The following is a 21,424-nucleotide window of genomic DNA, read 5'->3' on the forward strand; positions in this document are numbered from 1 at the left end:
AAAAGAGTAAAAAAAAAATAAAATCATACTACCACAACTATTCACACATGGAGAAACTGGAAAAGCCACCATTAACATCATACGATAAGGATCCAGACATGGTAGCTTAGGCCTGGAATGCCAACAGACAGACAGCAGAGGCAGCAGGACTGAGCGCTTAGAAGAGGCCTGGGCTACGCGGGGACACTGTTTCAAAACAACATAAACCAACAAAAATCATGATACAGAATAGCTCCCCTCAGAAAAGTGCCCTGCAGGCCCAGTCAGTGAGAGCTGCATGAGTATGAAGCCTAAGTTCAAATTTCCATAGTCTGTGCTTTAAAGGAGAGGAGGCAGTGCTGGAGAGATGGCCCAGCACTTAACAGGATTGCCCTCCAGAGGACTCAAGTTCAACTCCCAGCACCCACGTGGCAGCTCGCCAGTGTCTGTAACTCCATTCCAAGGAGCCCAATGCTCTTACACAGACATGTATGCAGACAAGACACCAGTGCACATAAAATAAAAAAAATTTAAAAATGAATCATAGCTGAATGATGGTGCATGCCTTAAATTCCAAAAGCAGAGGCAGGTGGATATCTGAGTTTGAGCCTGGTATATAGGATGAGTTTCAGGACAGTCAGGGCTACACAGACAAACGCTGTCTCGAAAAACCAAGGGAAGGGCTGGAGAGATGGCTCAGACGTTAAGAACACTAACTGTTCTTCCAGAGGTCCTGAGTTCAATTCCCAGCAACCACATGGTGGTTCACAACCATCTGTAATGAGGTCTTGTGCCCTCTTTTGGCCTGCAGGCAGAAATACAGGCAGAACAATGTATACATAATAATAATATAAAAGAATATGACAAATATAGTGTATGAAAAAAAACCTAACATCAGTCAGGAAAATTTAAAAAAAAGAAAAAAGAAAAACCGGGAGCGGGGGGCACAACAATGTAGCATGATACATGCCTATAACTGGGGAAAGAACAGTTGGGCAGAGACGAGAACCTCTGGGGCTTACTAGCTAACTACCTAGTTCCAGCTTCAAAAGTCAGAGAATGAGCCGGGCGGTGGCACACGCCTTTAATCCCAGCACTTGGAAGGCAGAGGCAGGCGGATCTCTGTGAGTTCGAGACCAGCCTGGTCTACAAGAGCTAGTTCCAGGACAGGCTCCAAAACCACAGAGAAACCCTGTCTCGAAAAACCAAAAAAAAAAAAAAAAAAAAAAAAAGTCAGAGAATGATAAAGCAGGCCACACCCTCGGGCCTGGCATGTATACATATAACACACACATGCACAACTACAAAACGAAATAAATTCCCCTGTGGCATTGATATGCTTCCCCTATTATTAACAGCCCATGTACTTTTTTTCAGTTTTAGCTCTATGGCATGTAGTTCCCATTTTCAAATATGAAATTTAAAAATAAGTGAGTTTAGTTTGGAGAGATGATTAAGTGGTTCCACCTTCGCTTCTAGAGGACCCAGGTTCGATTCCCAGCACCCACATAGTGGCTCATAACCATTCATAACTCCAGTTCCAAGGGATCCAATAACCTCTTCTGGCCCCCATGGGCACCACACACACACATAGTGCACAGATATATATGCTGTCGAAACACTCAAGCACATAAAAAACAATAAATAGTTTTTAAAGGGATTTCATCTTGCCCAATGCCATGCCCACCCCGGCAGTCAATAGGCAAAGAAGAATTCAGAATCTGCTACTGAGGCAAAGTCTCCAAAAGTTTAATATCTGTGTGTGCCCCTTCTCAGGAACCTAGGGGAGAATATAGATCCTATCAAAATCAGAGTGGAAACAAACAAAAATGACCTCATATCTAGTTAAGAAGAGATCTGAGCCAGGTGGTTGGTTGTGCACACCTCTAATCCCAGCACATGGGAGGCAGAGAAAGGCAGATCTCTGTTAAGTTTGAAGCCAAAGCAATTTCCAGGACTTTCTCTCAAAAACAAACAAACAAACAAAAACCATAGAGAGAAAAGAAGAAGATTTAAGAGTGTGCTGGCTTTCCTAGTCTTGGGAGCATTACTCCTGGGTCCAGACCGACAAGGGCTACAGAATGGAACACTGTCTCAAAAACAAAGTCAAGCGTGGTCATGCACACCTGTAATGCCAGCTTATGAGAAGGAGAGAGGAGCTTAAGGTTATTTTTGCTACAAAAACAGCTCAGGAGCAGTTTAAATGGCACTATCCCCAAAAGAGCCCACCCACAAAAACAGGACTGCAACTCAGGAGGAAAACTACGAAAACTCCCAGACGGTGGTGAAAGAAAAGCTACGGGAGCAGATGTCAGACAGCAGCGAATTCAGAAACAGCTGGGGCCCAAGACAGTCATTTTGAGGGAAGAGAGATGATAATCCTATGCCTTTGAGAATGTGGTATTATTAAAGCCAGGTGTGGTGCTCACACTTTTAATCCCAGCACTCAGGAGGCAGAGGCAGCTGTAGCACTGAGTTCAAGGCCAGCCTGGTCTACAAAGATTTATTATAAAGGTACTAGAAGACATGGGAAATAGCCTTAATTTCAAAGAAAATCAGAAAAAAAACAAAGTAATTCATTAACTCAAGTCAGAAAAAAATTAAAAGTTCTATAAGAAATGAACTATGAACTATGAGGCCAGGTACAGTGGCACATACCTTTAATCCTAGAACTCAAGAGGCAGACAAAAGTGGATCTCTGTTATTCGAGGCCAATTTGGTCTACATAGTGAATTCCAGGCCATCCAGAGCTACATAGTGAGAGGCTGTCTTAAAACACCAAGAAGAGAAAAGAAAAAGAAACAAGCTAGGGTGTTGGTTTAGCAATTACTATTTACGTGTCACTGTGGAGGCAGGCTTTGAGGCTCCCTATGCTCAAGATACCACCCAGTGCCTCATTGACTTCCTGTTGCCTGCAAGATGTAGGATTCTCAACTACTCCTCCAGCACCATATCTGCCTGCACCCCATCATGCTCCCCACCATGATAATGGACTGAACCTCTGATTATAAGAGTTGTGTGGTCATGGGTGTCTCTTGACAGCAATAAAAACCCTAAGATATCATTTATGCAGTCATAATGCTGAAAAATAAAGCAATTTTTAAAAATAGGATTTTAAATATATTAGGAAAATGGGAATACAAAGGAAAAAGTACAGGAAGAAGAAAATGCTAAAATTAGTGCAAAATCAAGAACATTCTAATCTCTAACATGGCTTTTGCCAATCTTGAATCCTAATTAGATGTGATTAAGTGCAGCAACTGTTATAGCCCGATTTGGGAAGTACTTTCTGTCTGAGAACTAGTTTATTGACACCTAATCTCATTGGTTCCAACTGTCCCCCAAATTCACAAGCTCTGGCCCAGTGGGAACCTCTTCTCCATCAGCTATCCAACTGAGCCACGACTGGAAAACAGGTCAAAGCAGGGTAATGGCAGGCTCAAACCTGAAAAGAATACTGAAAACAGCCGGCGGTGGTGGCGCACGCCTTTAATCCCAGCACTCGGGAGGCAGAGGCAGGCTATCTCTGTGAGTTCGCAGCCAGTTCCAGGACAGGCACCAAAGCTACAGAGAAACCCTGTCTCAAAAAATAAATAAATAATTAAAAATTAAAAAACCAGCCGGGCGGTGGTGGCGCACGCCTTTAATCCCAGCACTTGGGAGGCAGAGGCAGGCGGATCTCTGTGAGTTCGAGACCAGCCTGGTCTACAAGAGCTAGTTCCAGGACAGGCTCCAAAACCACAGAGAAACCCTGTCTCGAAAAACCAAAAAAAAAAAAAAAAAAATTAAAAAACCAAACAAACAAAAACAAGGCGGACACTGCCAGAGGAACCACAGACTAGAGGTAGATCCCTAGTCTGCACACACACATACACATCCCTAAATATACATGTATACCTGCAACTAAAAACAGGTGTATGTGTATTGTGGTAGTTTGAATGTAACTCGCCCCCACAGCTCATAGGGAGTGCACCCATTAGGAGGTGTGACTTTGTTGAAGTAGGCATGGCCTTGTTGGAGGAAGTGTGTCACTGTAGGGGTGGGTCTTGAGATCACCCATGCTCCAGCTATGCCCTGTGACACAACTCACTTCCTGTTGCCTATTGATCAAGATGGAAAACTGTCAGCTCCTTCTCCAGCACCATGCCTTCCTGCACACTGCCATGTCGCATCATGATGAGAATGGACTAAACCTCTGAAACTATAAGCCAGTCCAATCAAATGTTTTCCTTTACAAACGCTGCTGTGGTCATGGTGTCTCTTCACAACAATTGAAACCCTAAGACATGGATGTGTGTGTGTATACACAAAAAGCAACCTGAGTTGTGGCACACACCTGTAATCCTAGCACTAGGGGAGCTAAGGCAAGAGGCCTGCCGAGAATTCGAGGCTAGTCTGGGATACACAGCAAGACCTGTGTCTAAACAACAAAGCAGGGCTACAGATGTCAACTCAGTGCTTACACAGCGCAGTCAGGGTTTGAGCTCCAGCACTGTGTAACTGAGGGTGATGGTGCACCCTTGAATTCTAGCCCAAGGAAGGGGGAATCAGAAGTTCTGGGTTATCAATAGATAGACAGTCAAGGTCAGCCTGTGATATAGAAGACTGACATTCTAAAGAAAAGTCAGCTATGGTGGCTCATGCCTACAATATCAGAGCTTAGAAGGCTGAGACAGGAGGACTGCCATGAGTTCAAGGCCAACTAAGGCTAATGTGTAAGACCCTATCTCAAAAAAAGGAGAAAGAAAAAGAAGGAGGGAGGGAAGGAGGCAGGCAGGCAGAAAGAAACTTAGCATGGCTCAGTAGGTAAGGTTGCTTACTACCAAGTCTGATAACCTGAGTTCAATTCCTAGTAGAAGGAAAGAACCAACTCCTTGAAGTTGTCTTCTGACCTCTACTAACACAACATGGTGCATACACCCATACACACTCATAAACACATGCACACACACACATTTACACACACATTTACACACACATATATATATACGCATACTCATATGAGCACAGACTCACACACACACATGCTTTTTTAAAGCACAGAGGGACACATACAGCACAACGAGAATTCTACAACAGAAGGATTCAAGTCATTTGAAGGCATTATGATGCCAGGCGGTGGTGGCACACACCTTTAATTCCAGCACTGAGGAGGCAGAGACAGGAGGATCTTTGTGAGTTCGAGACTAGCCTGCTCTACAGACTACAGACTAGTTCTAAGACAATTAGGGCTGTTACAGAGAAACCCTGTCACGAAAAACCAAAAGAAAAAAGAAAAAAAAAAGGAAGGCAGTAAGACACAGTGACACATATTACAGCCAGATACTAAAACAGAGAATTAGAGAAGTTAGCAGGAATAAAGGTAGCATGCTAGCCAAGGGATGGGAATCAAGTGTATAATTTTAGTAATAAGGACAGTATTTCACCCGCAAACACTAGCGGTCCCCTCCTGAAAATAGCAAACCGAATGAAGCCCATATCCAGCTAAGCACACCACACTCTTCCTCGGGCTTGAGCATGTCGTCACACTGTAAGCAATCAGAAGTGTGGGAATCCAAGCTCTTCACTTCCAAACCAACTCAGGAGGGTTTTCAGTGAGCAGAGCTTCCCTCCAGGTCTGAGGACCTGAGTTCAGTCCCCAGACCTCTCACACAAGGTGGGAAGGGAGAATAAGACTCCTTCGGGTGTGCACAAAGCAGTTTCTAACTTCCACGTATGCTCTGTGACACATATCACACCCCCCCACACACACACACACAGACACGTATGCACATGCACACACATAAATTAAAATGAGGGTTGAGCTACTTAAATATTAAAAAAGAAGCAAAAAAAAAAGGCCACATAAATTCAACTGTATTCAAAGAAAAACTGAGAAGGGCTGACTGGGGGAAGGAAGGGGTGAGCATGAAGTGAAAGGTCATTCAGCCCTCCCAGCACACACACATCAGTGAACTAAACAGGAAGGAAGAAAAGGAGAAGATAATATGATTGCTTTTTCTATTTAACAAAACACTAACACAATAGTTCCTTTTCCGTGTGAGGGGTATTATGATCTTGCTGGCCTGCCCTATCACCTGGGTATCCTGTCCCTTTAAGAGGCAAGCTCCACCCTGGTCTACAGAGCTAGTTCCAGGACAGGCTCCAAAGCCACAGAGAAACCCTGTCTCGAAAAACCAAAAAAAAAAAAAAAAGAGGCAAGCTCCATCCACTCCCAGTCTCTCTGCCCACCAAGGCAGCTCCCAGGGCTCCTTTCTTTCGCCCAAAAGGCAGCTCGCTGTCCGTCCCCCCACTCCCCCGCCACTTTCTCTCTGTCCCTCCCCCCTCCCCCACCACTTTCTCTCTGTCCCTCTCTTTCTCCTCCCCACCCCACCCCCGCCCCGGCCATATACACTTACACTTTCCAATATCCACTAAATAAACTCTCCATACCCAAGCTCTCTCTGCATGGCCTGTCTGTCCCTTACCGGTCAAGGGATTCGCTAGGGTTACTCGCGCCATAAATCATAACAAGGGGGATGTTGGGATGAGCCAATAGGGCACTCAGGAAAACCAAAGTATCCTGAGAGTTAGAGACGACACTGTATTTACAAAGAAAAAATGTCATACTCCAAATTGAACTACAAAGTAAGCTAAAAACATGCATAAATGTTTCTCAGTTTATTACAGCTTATTACACAAAAACAAAAGCCTGCAAACCTCCTAATGGTTAATTCAGAAACAGTTAAATCCGTGGTTGTTCCAATACACTGGACTCCTGTAGAAAGACTGAAAAATGTTCCTATTAATGAAGAGTAAGCAAAGTTACAGACTTCTACATCTGCCAGCTACCGAAAAAATAAAAGATATTCTATAGCCACTGTTCTTCATTGTACTGTTTTATATTCTTTTCAGTTTAAAATAAAATCCAAGAAGAAAGCAACAACTCTAGATGTGAGCAGATCCAAACTTCCTCAGGGGCAGATTGCACACCCAGGTCCCGTCCCCCCCCCCCCCCCCCCCCCCCCCCCGCCCAGAAGACAGTGTGTGTATAGAGCGCACATTCTGTAGCCCTGGGTGTTGCTCCTGTTGGAAGGTATTTAGCAGACACCAACTGCAGGCAAGTTAAAACGCTGTAAATGCAGCCCCCTGCTCTCTAAGGGTGGCCACAGTGGCACAGAAAGCATTGTAAAGTACCTATCACACTGCCTAGCGCACAGTAATGGACCAGGGGCAATTGTAGTATTTAGAGATACATTTCCATTATTCCCAAAACAGTCCCCATCCCTATTCAGTCAGCCCTGAACTACCCATTTTAAACCCTGAATAGCCATTTTGGTTCTTAGCTCTTTGATTGGTGCTCTCTGTTCACTTGTGTTCAACAGCCTACCCTTAACAAGGTAACCAAGAGCCTCTCCCACCATCCCTCTCACCGGCTTAAATCCCACCGTCCCTCCCACCTTGCTCCAAGCCTGAGATTTCTGGATTCCAAAGTTCAGCCCATTTCCTCACCGGTTAATATTCAACAGGTCACTGTTACACACTTACAACCATGTCACCTTCTACCTAAAACTTTCAGAAACAGTTCTATGGCCACAGATGGGAACAGTCCAGAGGGGAGAAAGCAGGCTCATTTGACTATAGTTTAAACAAGTACAGTTTTCTAAAACAAATACCATTTTCTGTAATATAAGCCTCGCTCGTTTGTATTGTGCAATACAACGAAGTCATACACCTTTTTAGTCAGTCACACATCCACTTTGTACACAACAAACTGGTTCTCACCAACTTTGGAAGGCTGGTGTTACATCACTCTGCAGGGAACGGAGGCACATGAGGAATAACCTATCCACAGGTACGCAGCTGGTGAGAGGCACAGCCAAAAGCTAAACTCAGACTGGGTTTAAAAACTTCTTGCGGAGCCGGGCGTGGTGGCGCACGCCTTTAATCCCAGCACTCGGGAGGCAGAGGCAGGCGGATCTCTGTGAGTTCGAGACCAGCTTGGTCTACAGAGCTAGTTCCAGGACAGGCTCCAAAGCCACAGAGAAACCCTGGCTTGAAAAACCAAAAAAAAAAAACAACAAAAAAAAAAACTTCTTGCGGGGCTGGAGGGATGGCTCAGTGGTTAAGAGCACTGCCTGCTCTTCCAGAGGTCCTGAGTTCAATTCCCAGCAACCACATGGTGGCTCACAACCATCTGTAATGAGATCTGGTGCCCTCTTCTGGCCTGTAGACAGAATACCAAGAATACTGTATACATAATAAATAAATAAATCTTAAAAAAAAAGAACTTTATAAAAAAAATTAAATAAATAAATAAATAAAAACTTCTTGCATCTTCTAAGCAAGGAAATGTGATAACATTCTTCAGGCATGTTTTAAAGACTTATTTATGTATTACTACTGTATGTGTGGTATGTATGTATGAGTGTGGGAACCCTGGTGCCGCACTCGTGAAGAGGTCAGAGGTTAACCTTCAGGAGTCAGTTCTCTCCTTCACCCAGCGTCCAGGGATAGAACTCAGGTCCGCCAAGCATGCACAGAAGGGTCTGTACCTACAAAGCCATCTTTTTAAAAAAATATTTATTTATTATTTTCACAATATTCTGTCAGTGTGTGTGTCTGCAGACCAGAAGAGGGTACCAAACCTCATTACAGATGGTTGTGAGCCACCATGTGGTTGCTGGGAATTGAACTCATGACCTTCGGAAGAGCAGGCAATGCTCTTAACCACTGAGCCATCTCTCTAGCCCCTACAGAGCCATCTTGACAGCTCATAATAATATATTTCTTAGAAAAAGATAAATCTGGGAGTTGGAGAGATAGCTCAGCAGCTAGAAGCTCACAATGAATGGTCTTTCAGAGAATCAGAGTTCAGTTCCCAGGACCCACATCAGTTTCTACCAGCAGCTACACGGGGTTGCTCACAACTAGCAATAACTCCAGCTCCAGCGATCCAAGACTTCTGCCAGCACCAGCACCAATAAGTGCAAACCCACACATAGATCCACATACACACACACATACATACACACACACACACACAATTAAAAATAATAAAAGAGCTGGGGCTGGAGAGATGGTTCAGTGGTTAAGAGCACAGACTGCGTTTCCAGAGGATCCAGGTTCAATTCCCAATTCCCAGCAAACACATGGAATAATAATGATAATAATAAAAATAGTCAGGTGTATGGCACAATCAATCCCACCTCTAAGGAGGCAGGGATAGGTGGATCTCTGAGTTCAGGATCTCCTGCTCTACAGAGTGAAAACATATCCCAAATAATGGTAATGATGATAAAATTTACCTTTAAAAACAGATAAATTGAGAGAAGCGGGGAGAGGAGGGAGTGCACCTAAAACCAGAGGGCTTTTGGAGAGTTGTATGCTTTAAGTTAGATAAACCAACTTAAAAGGATTTTGTAAGAGGCATCCCAGGGGCGATGGTAGATCTGGCTTTGAATATCAAGCACCCATTTTAAAAGTCTATGACCAATTGTGTGGCTCAAGCCTATTACAGCGCATCTGCTGAACTAGCTCTTGGGCCAAAATGGGGCTGTGAAAATTGTATGTTAGGCCTTCCTAAACAAACAAAGTTTACCTCAGTGAAGGTCTCAACTTTCACTCCATGGATCAGGCAAAAAAACAAAAAACAAACAAACAAAAAAAAAAACAGATAAATCTTCCAGAACAAACTGCACAGTACAATGCATATATATATATATCATATAAAAGTTGAATAATCAGAAAGAATCATCTTCAGTTTATAGTGAAGTTTTGAAAATAAAAGACTGAATTTTTCAATACTAAAAAAAACTCATTTTAAAATTTCACTTTCGGCCGGGCGATGGTGGCGCACGCCTTTAATCCCAGCACTCGGGAGGCAGAGGCAGGCGGATCTCTGTGAGTTTGAGACCAGCCTGGTCTACAGAGCTAGTTCCAGGACAGGCTCCAAAGCCACAGAGAAACCCTGTCTCGAAAAACCAAAAAAAATAAAAATAAAAAAAATAAAATAAAATTTCACTTTCATTTATCTTTTTCCTATCTTAGTACACAAGCCTTGTCTGCTAAAAACCTGCCTCCTATCAACTTTGACATCTTTCTATTCTAGTTTTTTAAATTTAAAAATCTTAAGATACACCGTAAAGACATTTTGTTAAAACAGTCTCCCAAATCACCTTAAAAATTAAGGCAGAATTTAAGAGTCAAGAAAAAAGAGGAAGCTGTGGCAAGCAGTTTGCAATCCCAGATTCGGGATTAATGGCATTTGATCTCTATGAGTTCAAGGCCAAAGTGGTCTGAAAGTTCCAAGACAGCCAGAGCTAGTAAAGACCTGTCTCTGATTAATAAACAAACAAACAAACAAGCTAATTAAATCCTTTAAAAGAAAAGAGAAAAAGCATAGAGCTTAAACTGTGAGAGACCTTTCGAAAAAGGCAAGCAGACTTGAGTTGAAATTCTCAGCTCCCACATAAACCGAGGATGGCAATGCATGCCCGTAACCTCAGAGTCTGGGACTCCGAGACAGGCAGATTCCAGGAGCTACCAGCTGCCTAGCTGAAAGAATGAGTCAGCTTTGGGTTAAGGAGGGACCTTGGCCACAGAACAAGAGAGGACAGCACCTGACATCCTCCTCTGGCCTCCACACACGACTGTGTGCACTCACACACATGAATAATAAAACACGAAACAGTACAGAGAACACAGTGAGCTGAAATACGCCTCAACCTGGAACCTCGGAAAGCTATCTTATTTGGGAATAGTTCTTCACAAATGGAATTAGTATAGGGTCTCAAAATGGTATGATGCTAGACTCAGGGTGAGCACAATTATCTACGGACTTCTTTTCATAAACGGAGGACACACACAAGACTAACCATGTGGCAGCAGGCTGGAATTGCGCTAACATGAGCCAAGCAAAACCAGGAGCCAGCCGGCAGAAGCTAGAGGAAAGGAACATTCTCCACTGACCTTCAAAGGGAGCACAGCCCTGGGGACCCCCAGGCTTTACACTTTTGACCTCCAGACTAAAAGAGAACAATTTTCTCTTAAGCCACCGATCTTTAGCAAGGCTACTGCAGCCCCAGCAAGGTGATAAGCTTACTAATTTAAAAAGCAGTCAGCATTCTGGAGGGGAGGGAGAAGGACTGGGAGTTTAAGGCCAAACCAAGCTATTTGAGACTAGGGGGACAGAAGGATGGCTCAGCAGTTTAGAGCACAGAGGACCACCTACATCAGGAGGCGTACAACGACCTGTCACTCCAACTTCAGGGGGATCCCACACCTCTGGTCTCCTCAGGTACTGCAGTCACATACATATAGACAAACATAATTTGAAAAATAATAAAATTTAAAAATAGCATTAATAACAAGAGACCTATTTTAAAAAGGTTTTCTACACTGGACTATACATGCTCAAGGTTTCAAAAGCGGAATATAGTATTCATGAGGACAGGGACACAAATGTTCAGCTTAGGTAAACACATACAATGTGCCTTCACACAATGCTGTGCTAGGAACCAGTTAGCTCAGAGGACTTCCGATGACTAGATAATTTTGTCGACGGTCCTGTGGCTTTCTCCTTTTGAAGCTAAGCTGCTTCACAGTCTATCAGGAATCACCTCCCATGGCCCCTTTTCTGGTGTTTTAATTATTTCCTATTGGCTGAAAAATTCATACAGCTCAAAGCACTAAAACTGATTTTCTCAAGTCATGTTCTTTAAGCAAAAAATAGACTGCACTTTATGTATAATATATGTACATAATATGTAGAGGACTGAAGCCTCCACAGAGAAAGTTTTCCCAAACCTAGGAAAGGGTGTATATTTTTTCCTTCTATAGACTCTCTATGCTTATTAACAAGGCCCTGAGAAACCCTACAGTAAAAAGCAAAACAAAACAAACCTGTTAAACATGGACTCTCTTTGTGGCGGTTTGAGTGTTTGGTTTATGGTGTGCTGTTTGAAAAGGATTAGGAGACGCTGTTGGTAAATGTGTGTCACTAAGGGTGGGCTTGTAGGTTTCAAAAACACACACAAGGCCCAATGTGTGTCTGTGTTTATCTCTGTCTCTCTGTCTGTCTGCCTGCCTGCTTGTCTTCTGCCACCCCCTTCCCTGTCTCTTGCTTATGAATCAGATGTAAGGGCTCAGCTACTGCTCCAGGGCCATGCCTGCCTATCTGCCACCACCATGCTCCCTACCATGGTTATGGACGCACCCTCTAAAACTCAATAAAAATGCTTTCTCTTGTAAGTTGCCTTGGTCATGGTGTCTCTGCACAGCAACAGAACAGTAACGGAGACGCTCCTAATTCCCCATCCCTGCTGTTAAGGCACTTACTTGATTTGGATGTGAGTATTGTGACCCTCGTAAAAAAGAATCACAGAATTTTCCCTCCTCTTTGTTTTCATTTCGCGTCTTCGTGGTCTATCATTGGCAGCTGTCAGTACAACAAAATCAGACGAATGGGATGGCAGAAGGTTACTCTGCCATTTGCTAGATCTTAACTTGTACATCAGTTAGTGGTGTGTGGAGTAGGTCCTTTTACTCTCGCTTCATCTCCCTTTGATCCCCCAGAGCTGGCTACTTAGCTACACTAATTAAATGAATGAATGAGTTTTGACTTAAGGTGAGAGACCCTGCAAGAAAAATAAAAAGAGCCATATCACACATACACAGACAGACACACACACAGACATACACAAATTAAAAATAATAAGACAAACCTCTCTCTAAGGTTCTTAAGCAATGTCTCAACCCTGATGATCATAAAGTATTTTCTCTTTTAGGACAGGCATTATCTCAGCTGGGCGTAGTAGTGCACACCTTTCACTCTAGCGCTCAGAGGAGGTTGGAACTGCAGAGTTCAAGGGTAGCCTTGTCTACAGCGAATTTCAGGATAGCCAGGGCTACACCACAGAGAAATGCTGTCTCAAAAAACAAACAAAAGACTGTAGACATCTCCTTCAATTTATTCATCCTTCCCCTCTTCCCAGTTAAGTCTGTCATTTAAAGTTATGGCAACACAAAGTTGCTAGTAGGCATGCCGGGAACATAGAAATGTTTGCCTTGGATAGGACTGGCAACATTAACATTTCATCAGCCTAAAACTTTTTAAACATAGTAACTTAGGCCTCACCATAGGTCTGAAAAGCTAAGGATGAACAACTGGGCCTCTTTCGGTCTGGAATTTGTCAGGGTACAGCTATTTTGATCAAATCCACCTGCTCTCCTGAACCCAAGTCTTTCAACCTAGACACTCTCTCCTACCCTTGCAATGAGAAGGCGCCTACCAGCCATTACTGAGAGGGGGAGGGGGAAATGGCATAAAGTCAGAATCAGAACTGTTTTCTCAAAACTGGGCTAAAGATTCCCTATTGAGTAAACTCAGGCGGAGTCAAAGTAATTGCTGTTCTTGTCAACGAACATAATAAAAGGACTTTGTCAAGAGTATATATTCCCTAAGGGCCCCACCTGTCCCTTATCAACACTTAATCTGCATGTTTCAGACTGTTACTATGTTTCCAACATGGCTATAAACGTTACTTTGAAGCAAACCGCAACACTGGTGTAGACACATCCATAGGGTCTACCTCCCAAGTACAGCAAGTTACTCAACTAAAGACCAGCTAACTACGTTACTGCCCTTCACCAGGAACTCTTAACTATGTAAAACACTGCCAACAAATGATCTAACCAGATCCGGAATGCTGAAGTGTAACAAGATCTTATTTTTTTTTAATTTGTTGTTTTGTTTGTTTTTGAGACAGGGTTCTATTTTTAAAGAAAAGATTTTAGCAGGAGAGAGATGTCATGAAGATAGAAATATCCCCGGAAGTATTCTAGTCACCTAACCATTTCCATTTCCTTTCTAAAATGAGAAAAAATTCCACTGAAAGTGTTCAGAAACAGCTTCATCCTATCGAGGGGGGAATTGAAAAGATTTCTTTCAGGCATATCAAAACTTGCAAGTGCCTGGGAGACCTGAAGCCTGATGACCAGAGTTCCAGCCCCAAGTCCCACAGGCTGGAACAACAGAACAACTCCAAAATGTTCTCCTCTAACATCTACACACACACACACACACACACACACACATACACACACTAAATAAAAAAGTAAAGTTATTTTTTCAGAGTCATACCAAATACTCAGGTACCAGCCACTTAAGCAATACATTACAGACACATTTGGAGTCCCAGAGAATTCTGCCCAGAGCTTTTCATCTCTCCCCGAGGTGACGGCCACTCTAAATTCGGTGTCCATCTCCCACACACTCACATATTTTTATTGTGTAAATATAAATCCATAAAAATACAGTAGCATCGCATTCTTTTCATAAATTTTATTTAGTTAGAAATGACTGTGGAGCACGCACGAAAGAACAGAGGATGTGCAACAGTACAGCACCCTTGGCTACCTTGTCTCTGGAGCAAGGACCACAGCGGTTTCCTGCACATCTGCACAGAGACAAACTACACACAGAAGCAACAATGCGCAGCAGCATATTTGCCTCTGCTTTCTATACAGAAACATTACTTTCTGCTCTGAAAACGTATCTGGTAAACTCATCTCTAAATTACACAGGACTCCTTACTTCTCCCTTAAATATATGGAGAAAATAATTTAATTATTTACTATTAGAAAAGTTAGTTCCAGCTGAGCCGTGGTGGCCTTTAATCCCAGCACCCTGAAGGCAGAGGCAGGGGGGAATCTCTGTGAGTTCAAGGCCATCCTGTTCTACAAAGTGAGTTCCAGGACAACCAGGACTATTACACAGAGAAACCCTGTCTTGAAAAAAATGAGGGAGGGAGGGAGGAAAATTTGAGTGTCAGGGAGATAGCTTAGTGTCCAAGGGTTCTTAATGCTCTGAGTCTGATCCCTGGGACTAACATGGTAGAAAGAAACTCTAGAAAGAAAAGATTAGCTCCCAAGTTTTTCTCTTACCTCCACATATGCCCCATGGCACGAGTGTTCCACATACACCGATATGTGTATGTCTGTGTGTATGTAAAAAGTTATTTCTAAACTTTTGAAAGATGCATTTATTTATCATGTATACAGTGTTCTGCCTGCTTGTGTGCCTTCAGGCCAGAAAAGAAAGCCAAATCTCATTACAGAGAGATGGTTGTTAGCAACCATGTGGGTGCTGGGAATTGAACTCAGGGCCTCTGGAAGAACAGCCAGGGTTCTTAACTGCTGAGCCCCATTTCTAAACTTTTTGTTGTAACTGTTGTTCATTTTTTTGAGGCAAGATCTCTTGCAGCCCAGACTGATCTTTAACTTGTTATGTAGCAGAGGCTAGCCTTCAACTCCTAGTCCTCCTTCCTCTATCTCTCAAGCACTGGGTTTAACGGTGTGTGCTACACCCAGCTAATTCTACTCTTCTGTATTACACATTCTGTAACAAATAACACAATGCTCCAAGCACATGCACACACATACAGAATAAATTCCCACAAGTTAAATTGCTCTGCTAACCTGAGTACATACTGTCAGCCACTATGGGTAATATTACTTTGTAGCATTAGACAAGTGTTTTGTATATTTCTTAACATACATAAATATCAAACTATACATATTCTTCTACAACATGAACTTGTGTTTTTGTTTTTTAGAAACAGGATCTCCTTAACCCCTGCATGACTCAAACTCCGTATCTTGTCAAGATAACAACCTTCCTGTCTTGGCCTCCCACGTACTTTGATTACAAGCATGTCCCACCACATCTGTCTCCTTTGGGAGAAACCTTAGTTTCTTCTTCTTTTGTTTTTTTAGATGTATTTGTTTATTATGTATAGTGCTCTGCCTGCATGTGACCCTGCAGGCCAAAAGAGGGCATCAGATCTCATTACAGATGATTATGAGCCATCTGTAATGTGCTGCTGGGAATTGAACTCTGAGTCATCTTCAGCCCTAACCTTATAGTGTAAAGATTCAGTCATGCCACACATACATGGTGTTTATGTACACATACTATATATATATACATATGTATATATGCACACACAATATATATATATATATTGTGTGTGCATATATAGATAATTTTTAACTTGAGGACATTTTCATGACTCAAAGAGAAGAGTATCTATGACCTGAAATAAGGGTTTAATGGAGGACTCACCAAACTAACAGATCATATGCAGAAATAACTGGCTTGCTGAAGACACGTCCCACCCATAAAACCTCTCACGGGAGGGGGGGGGGAGATACCTTGAAAATGATAATTCAAGCCCAATTCCAACCCCTATTTTCTGCTTAACCTTTCCCCTCCAAATGTCATCATTAAGTAACCCAATTATTTTAATTAGTGTTTCTTTGATACAAGATAACCACTAACAATTTAGTCACAAAATTACATTGCTAGGGCTGAGAAGTGGCTCAGTTGGTAGGGCACTTGGCTAGCATGCACGAAGCCTGAAGCCCGGCGTTCAGTCCTTAGGACTCCATAAAAGCAGGCAGGGTAACGTGCACCCTGTAGTCCTCACACTGAGGAAGAGGGTGCAGGAAGATCAAAAGTCCAAGGTTGCCCTCAGCTACCTAGTGAGTCTGAGGCCAACCTGGGCTAAATTGAGACCCTTATCTCAAAAACGAGACAAACAAACCATTTAAATTCCCTAGAGGCACTGAATATCATACTGGAGATGTGTCTATCAATATTACACTTTCTGTTAAATTATCTTATTTTAAATTTACCAACATACATAAGCGTTGAAATTACAATATATGGCCAATGTTATTATATCTGAGAATTCTTGGCAAACTATGATTGAGGTTAATTACCAACGTGACCACTACGGTGGTTAATTTTGCTGGCTCACTGAGCATTCCTGCCTCCCATTTTCCCTCCAACCCAAAAAGGCTCATTCTTTGTCGGTGTCCATCCAGCAAGAGCAAGAACACATATAACCACATACTGTATCCAAGTACTCAACTAACTAAATAAATAAATAAATAAAGATGCTCCCAACACACATGCATCCAAACCTGGGTCTCATGCCTCTCATGGTCATGCTATTCCCCTGGATGCATAAATCAAATGACGCATGGCCATTCCTTGCTATGGTGCAGACCATAGTAAAAATCATGGTTTCTATTATTACTATCAAAAAAAAATCCCAACTGTTTAACAGTTTTAAAATGAACTGGTTGAATAATTAGACCAACATCAACTAGCAGGTTTAAGGACAAGTTTAATTATAACCATGATGCTATGATCCTCTGACTCATACTGGCCCTCTCCCTTTGGGGAGGCTTATGACTGACAATATAGCATTTCAAGAGAAGACTGTGTGGGTGGAGAAGTGAAGGTTAAGGAAAAGCCGAGTCACTCCAGGGAAAATCTGTGTCACTTCACAGGTCAATGCCCCAAACTGAAAACAAACTCTTCCTTTCCTATCTGCCTTGACCCTCTCTGGTCTCTGTCAAGAGACCTGCGGACACCACCTTCTGAGCAGAACCCCCAGAAGAAACGCTGTGAGTCCAAGATGGGCTTATCGCCGCCATCAGAGCACTGACGGGTATTTCTTACCAACACTTGTAAACAAAAAAGCACCTTATAATGGCTAACAAGGACCATGCCTGGCTAGAAGTAAACAGAACCCTGCAAGGGCTGCCTCTAATGCCAACTACTTAGGAGGCTGACGTATAGAGGATGAGAAGTTCAAAGCCAGCCTGGGCAGCACTGTAACACTCTCAAAAAATAGATTAGATAGATAGATAGATAGATAGATAGATAGATAGATAGATAGATAGATAGATAGATAGATAGATGATAGACAGATAGACAGACAAACAACAACCAACCAAATAAATAAATCGAAACAAAGCAGACACCTGGAAAACACACAGCACCTTACTGGCCTAGTATGAACCCATCATGATTCCTGCTGCTGCCCTACACTTTAGCCTGCTCCTCTCCCACATTGGTGCAACTGATTTTCCTAAGGTTCATGCATTTGCTCCCCTGGGCGTTACACAGCAACGTCCACGTTTTAGGACTAGGAAAGGGCAAGAGAAGGAAGGGTTCTTCTGTTCCTCCTGGGAGAACAGAGCTCAGTTGGCTCGCTGTGTAAGTTTCCATGAACTTTTTATTTCAATCACTATCTACTAAAGTCTACTATATGCAGGTCATAGAGTATTATTTCTCCAAAACCAATGCATGAATTATTTCTTATCAGTTCCAAACTTCCTTCCTCTAAATACTTAATAGCGAGCTTAAATATTTTAAAGGGGGAAAAAAGTCCACCTCACAAAGGTTCATCAGAATTCCCCTTGTCTAGCTAGGGGCTAGAGAGCAAGCTTGTTGTTGACAAGAATGCTTGTACTTTTGCTAACACAGTAACGGGATTCTACCAAAACAAACACAGGGCCCAAAGGATGTGCACTAAATGACTAATATACATATACTGTGAGGATAAACGGAAACTATATCTATAGGCTAATAAATAACACCTGGAGGTAACGTATGCCCTACCTACCAGGTATGGCTCTCAGAAATCGCAAAACTTCTGAAAATGAAAACACTTTAAAGCACAGGGTCTGAATTCAGCTGTAAACCATGCACAGAAAACACAGCGCCAGTTCACACGCGTATCCATTAAGTGTTCTAATGGAGATCTGTAGTCCTTACAAGGTCATCATCATCATGATTGTTATCACTATTATTATTATTATTTCTGAAAGATCTCGCCACAGCTACCTTACTTTGGGGAGAACACATTTCGACTCAAGAAACTGGACAAGCACTTAAGTCGACAACCTCCTTAAAAGCGAGGCAGCGACAACTCCGAGGACCGGCAAGGCGCGATGGGCTAACTATGCACCAAGGGTGCACAAGGGAGCAGGAAACAAGATGAGACCCCCTCGTCCCCGCCAGGCGCCCCCGCGCGCCCCTATTGACCAACTCCCTAGCCTGGGAAAGTTGAACCCAGAGACATCCCCGCCCCTCGGGCGCCGCGCCGTCGCCAAGGCGACCGCCCCCACCCCACCGCAGCGGACCCTACCGCTCTGCAGCCCGCGGCGGCCTCGGGCTCGGCTCCCAGCGCCGCCGGGACCGGGGATACGGAGCCCAGAGACCCGGAAGGCGGGCGCGGGGGAGGATGCGGAGTGCGAAAAGGCACGGTCACCCTCCGCCCGCGGGGTCCGCGCCGGCCCGGGCGTCCTCACCCTTCACTTTGCCGAAGGTGCCGACGCCCAGCGTGTCCCCCAGGATGTAGTGGCCGATCTTCACCCGCCCGTCGTGCTTCTGCTTCTCGGCCGTCGCCATCTTTCTCCAGGAACTGAGTCTGCGCATGGCGCCGCGGGAGGGGGTGGAGGGGGCGGGTAGGGCCGCGCCGGGGGCGGGCGGGTGCCGAGGGGGTGGGGACGCGGGTGCGCCGCGGCGGGGCGCAGTCGCCGGCCGCCGCCCGCGCAGGCCCCGCAGTCCCCGCAGCCGGTCTCCGAGCGCACTCGCTCCCCCTGGCGGGCTGGACGGCGGGGTGGCGGGAGCGGCGCCGGTACTCGCCTCGGCTCCCCGCATCCTTCTGCGCGCGCCCGCCCGCCCACCTGCGCGCGGGGGGTGGAGGGGTCTCCCTAGCGTCCCCTCCAGTGACCACTCCAGGGTCTGCGGGTGAGGGTTCAGTCCCCCCTGTAATCCCCACGAGGGCAATGCAGAAACGTTGCCCCGGGACAGAGCAGTGTGCTTTGAAACAAGGCAGGGGACACCGCCCTGCCACTGACTTCTAACCTTGGTGTTCATCTCATTGGCATCTGGAAGCCCGGGGTGTTTTCACTTGCACTTTTAATACTTCCCACTGCTTAAAAAAGAAAAGAAAAAAACAAAACAAAACAAAAAGACTCTGAGCCGGTTACTATTGGGCACCGCACAGCTCAAGCTGCCCTCAGATTTCCCCTGTGGCGAGCAGCAGGCTGGAAATGTGTGCCTGTGTATGTGTTTACGGAAAAGAGGGATGTTATCCCGAACGTATGGTGTAGAGAAATTAGTATTTTTACATTATCACTGAAATGTACACTTTCACTGCACTAAAAAAAATGATTGTGTTGTTGGTATAAACAGAGCCATAACATTACAAAGAAAATGTTTGTAATAGAAATTTCACGTGAGTCTGTTACACAATAGGCAAAATCAACCGCATTATCATTTTTTAAAAAATGTGTATGCCTCCTTCAGTTTCGCAGTTTCAATTTCTGTCGATGTCAATGGACAAAATGGTTAGTCTTCATGAAGGGATTTTTTGGTTTTTTGTGTGTGTGTGTGTTTGGTTTTTCGAGACAGGGTTTCTCTGTGGTTTTGGAGCCTGTCCTGGAACTAGCTCTTGTAGACCAGGCTGGTCTCAAACTCACAGAGATCCGCCTGCCTCTGCCTCCCAAGTGCTGGGATTAAAGGCGTGCGCCACCACCGCCCGACTGTTTTGTTTTGTTTTAAGGACCTAGAAAAGCCATTTTTCTTCGGGATGAAAATTTCCAGGTCTCCTAGTTTCCTCATCTTCTAGCTTCAGACATCAAAGTGGTGTTAAGTGCTGGTTTGTTCCAAGGAAAGCACTTCAGGGGAAAGAAATCCAATTTGAGCTTAGGGCGCTGGTTCTCAACCTTCCTAATGCCGAGACCCTTTAATACTCATGTTGTGGAGACCCCCCAGCCATACAATTATTTTTGTTGCTACTTCATGACTGTAATTTTGTTACTGTTACCGTTCGTATTGTAAATATCCGTGTTTTTCGGACAGGCAACCCCTGTAAAAGGGTCGTATGACCCACAAAAGGGTCCTGACCTGCAGTTTGAGAACCTCTTGTTTACAGAATTTCATAAGCAGAGACCAGTTGTGGATAGTCAACTCCCTACCTTGCACTTAGGTTGAAAAGTAAAATAAGACTTTGTTTGTTTTGTTTTTTGAGACAGGGTTTCTCTGTGTGTAGCTCTGACTGTCCTGGAACTCACTCTGTAGACCAGGCTGGTCTCGAACTCACAGGAAAATAAGACATTTTTGATAGCTGGTGTATTTGAGCGACTGACTTTAACTTTTCCTCTTTGCCTTGTGAGGCTTTTTGGATTCCTATAAGGCAGAAATAGCTCTGAATTCTATTAAGGAGGGTGAAACAGCATCTTAATTCACTTCATGGCTAGGATTTGGCCCAAAGGGGTTCTGCTATTTATTTCAATCTAAAAGAAATAGCTGGACTAAGGCTGTAACTCAATTGATAGAGCGCTTGCCTAGCTTGGATGAAGCTGTAGGTTTGAGGTTTGATCCCCAGCAGCTCACAAAAGTGAGCATGACAGCTTGTGCCTGAAAATCTCAGCACTTGACATTCCGGCGAGGGGGGGGGGGGTCAGAAATTCTGCTACCTAGGGACTTTGAGGCCACCCCGAACCACATGAGACCTCTCAAAACTAACACAAACAAAGGTAGGAGAGATGGCTCAACAGTTAAAGGCACACACTACCAAGCCTGAAGACCTGAATTTGA

The 21,424-nt window shown here is 44.0% G+C and overlaps 1 protein-coding gene across 1 annotated transcript in view; it reads right to left on the reverse strand.

The window, feature by feature from the left end:
- Positions 1 to 19,255, reverse strand: part of Prkaa1 (protein kinase AMP-activated catalytic subunit alpha 1) — a 38,767-nt gene extending 19,512 nt beyond the window's left edge. Inside the window, exon 1 of the mRNA XM_057789866.1 lies at positions 19,129 to 19,255. Coding sequence (XP_057645849.1) covers positions 19,129 to 19,255 — 127 coding nt within the window. The remainder of the gene's footprint in view (positions 1 to 19,128) is intronic.
- Between the last annotated feature and the right edge of the window lie 2,169 nt (positions 19,256 to 21,424).

The sequence above is a fragment of the Chionomys nivalis genome, chromosome 15 (assembly GCF_950005125.1).
Source record: "Chionomys nivalis chromosome 15, mChiNiv1.1, whole genome shotgun sequence".
Taxonomy (NCBI): Eukaryota; Metazoa; Chordata; class Mammalia; order Rodentia; family Cricetidae; genus Chionomys; species Chionomys nivalis.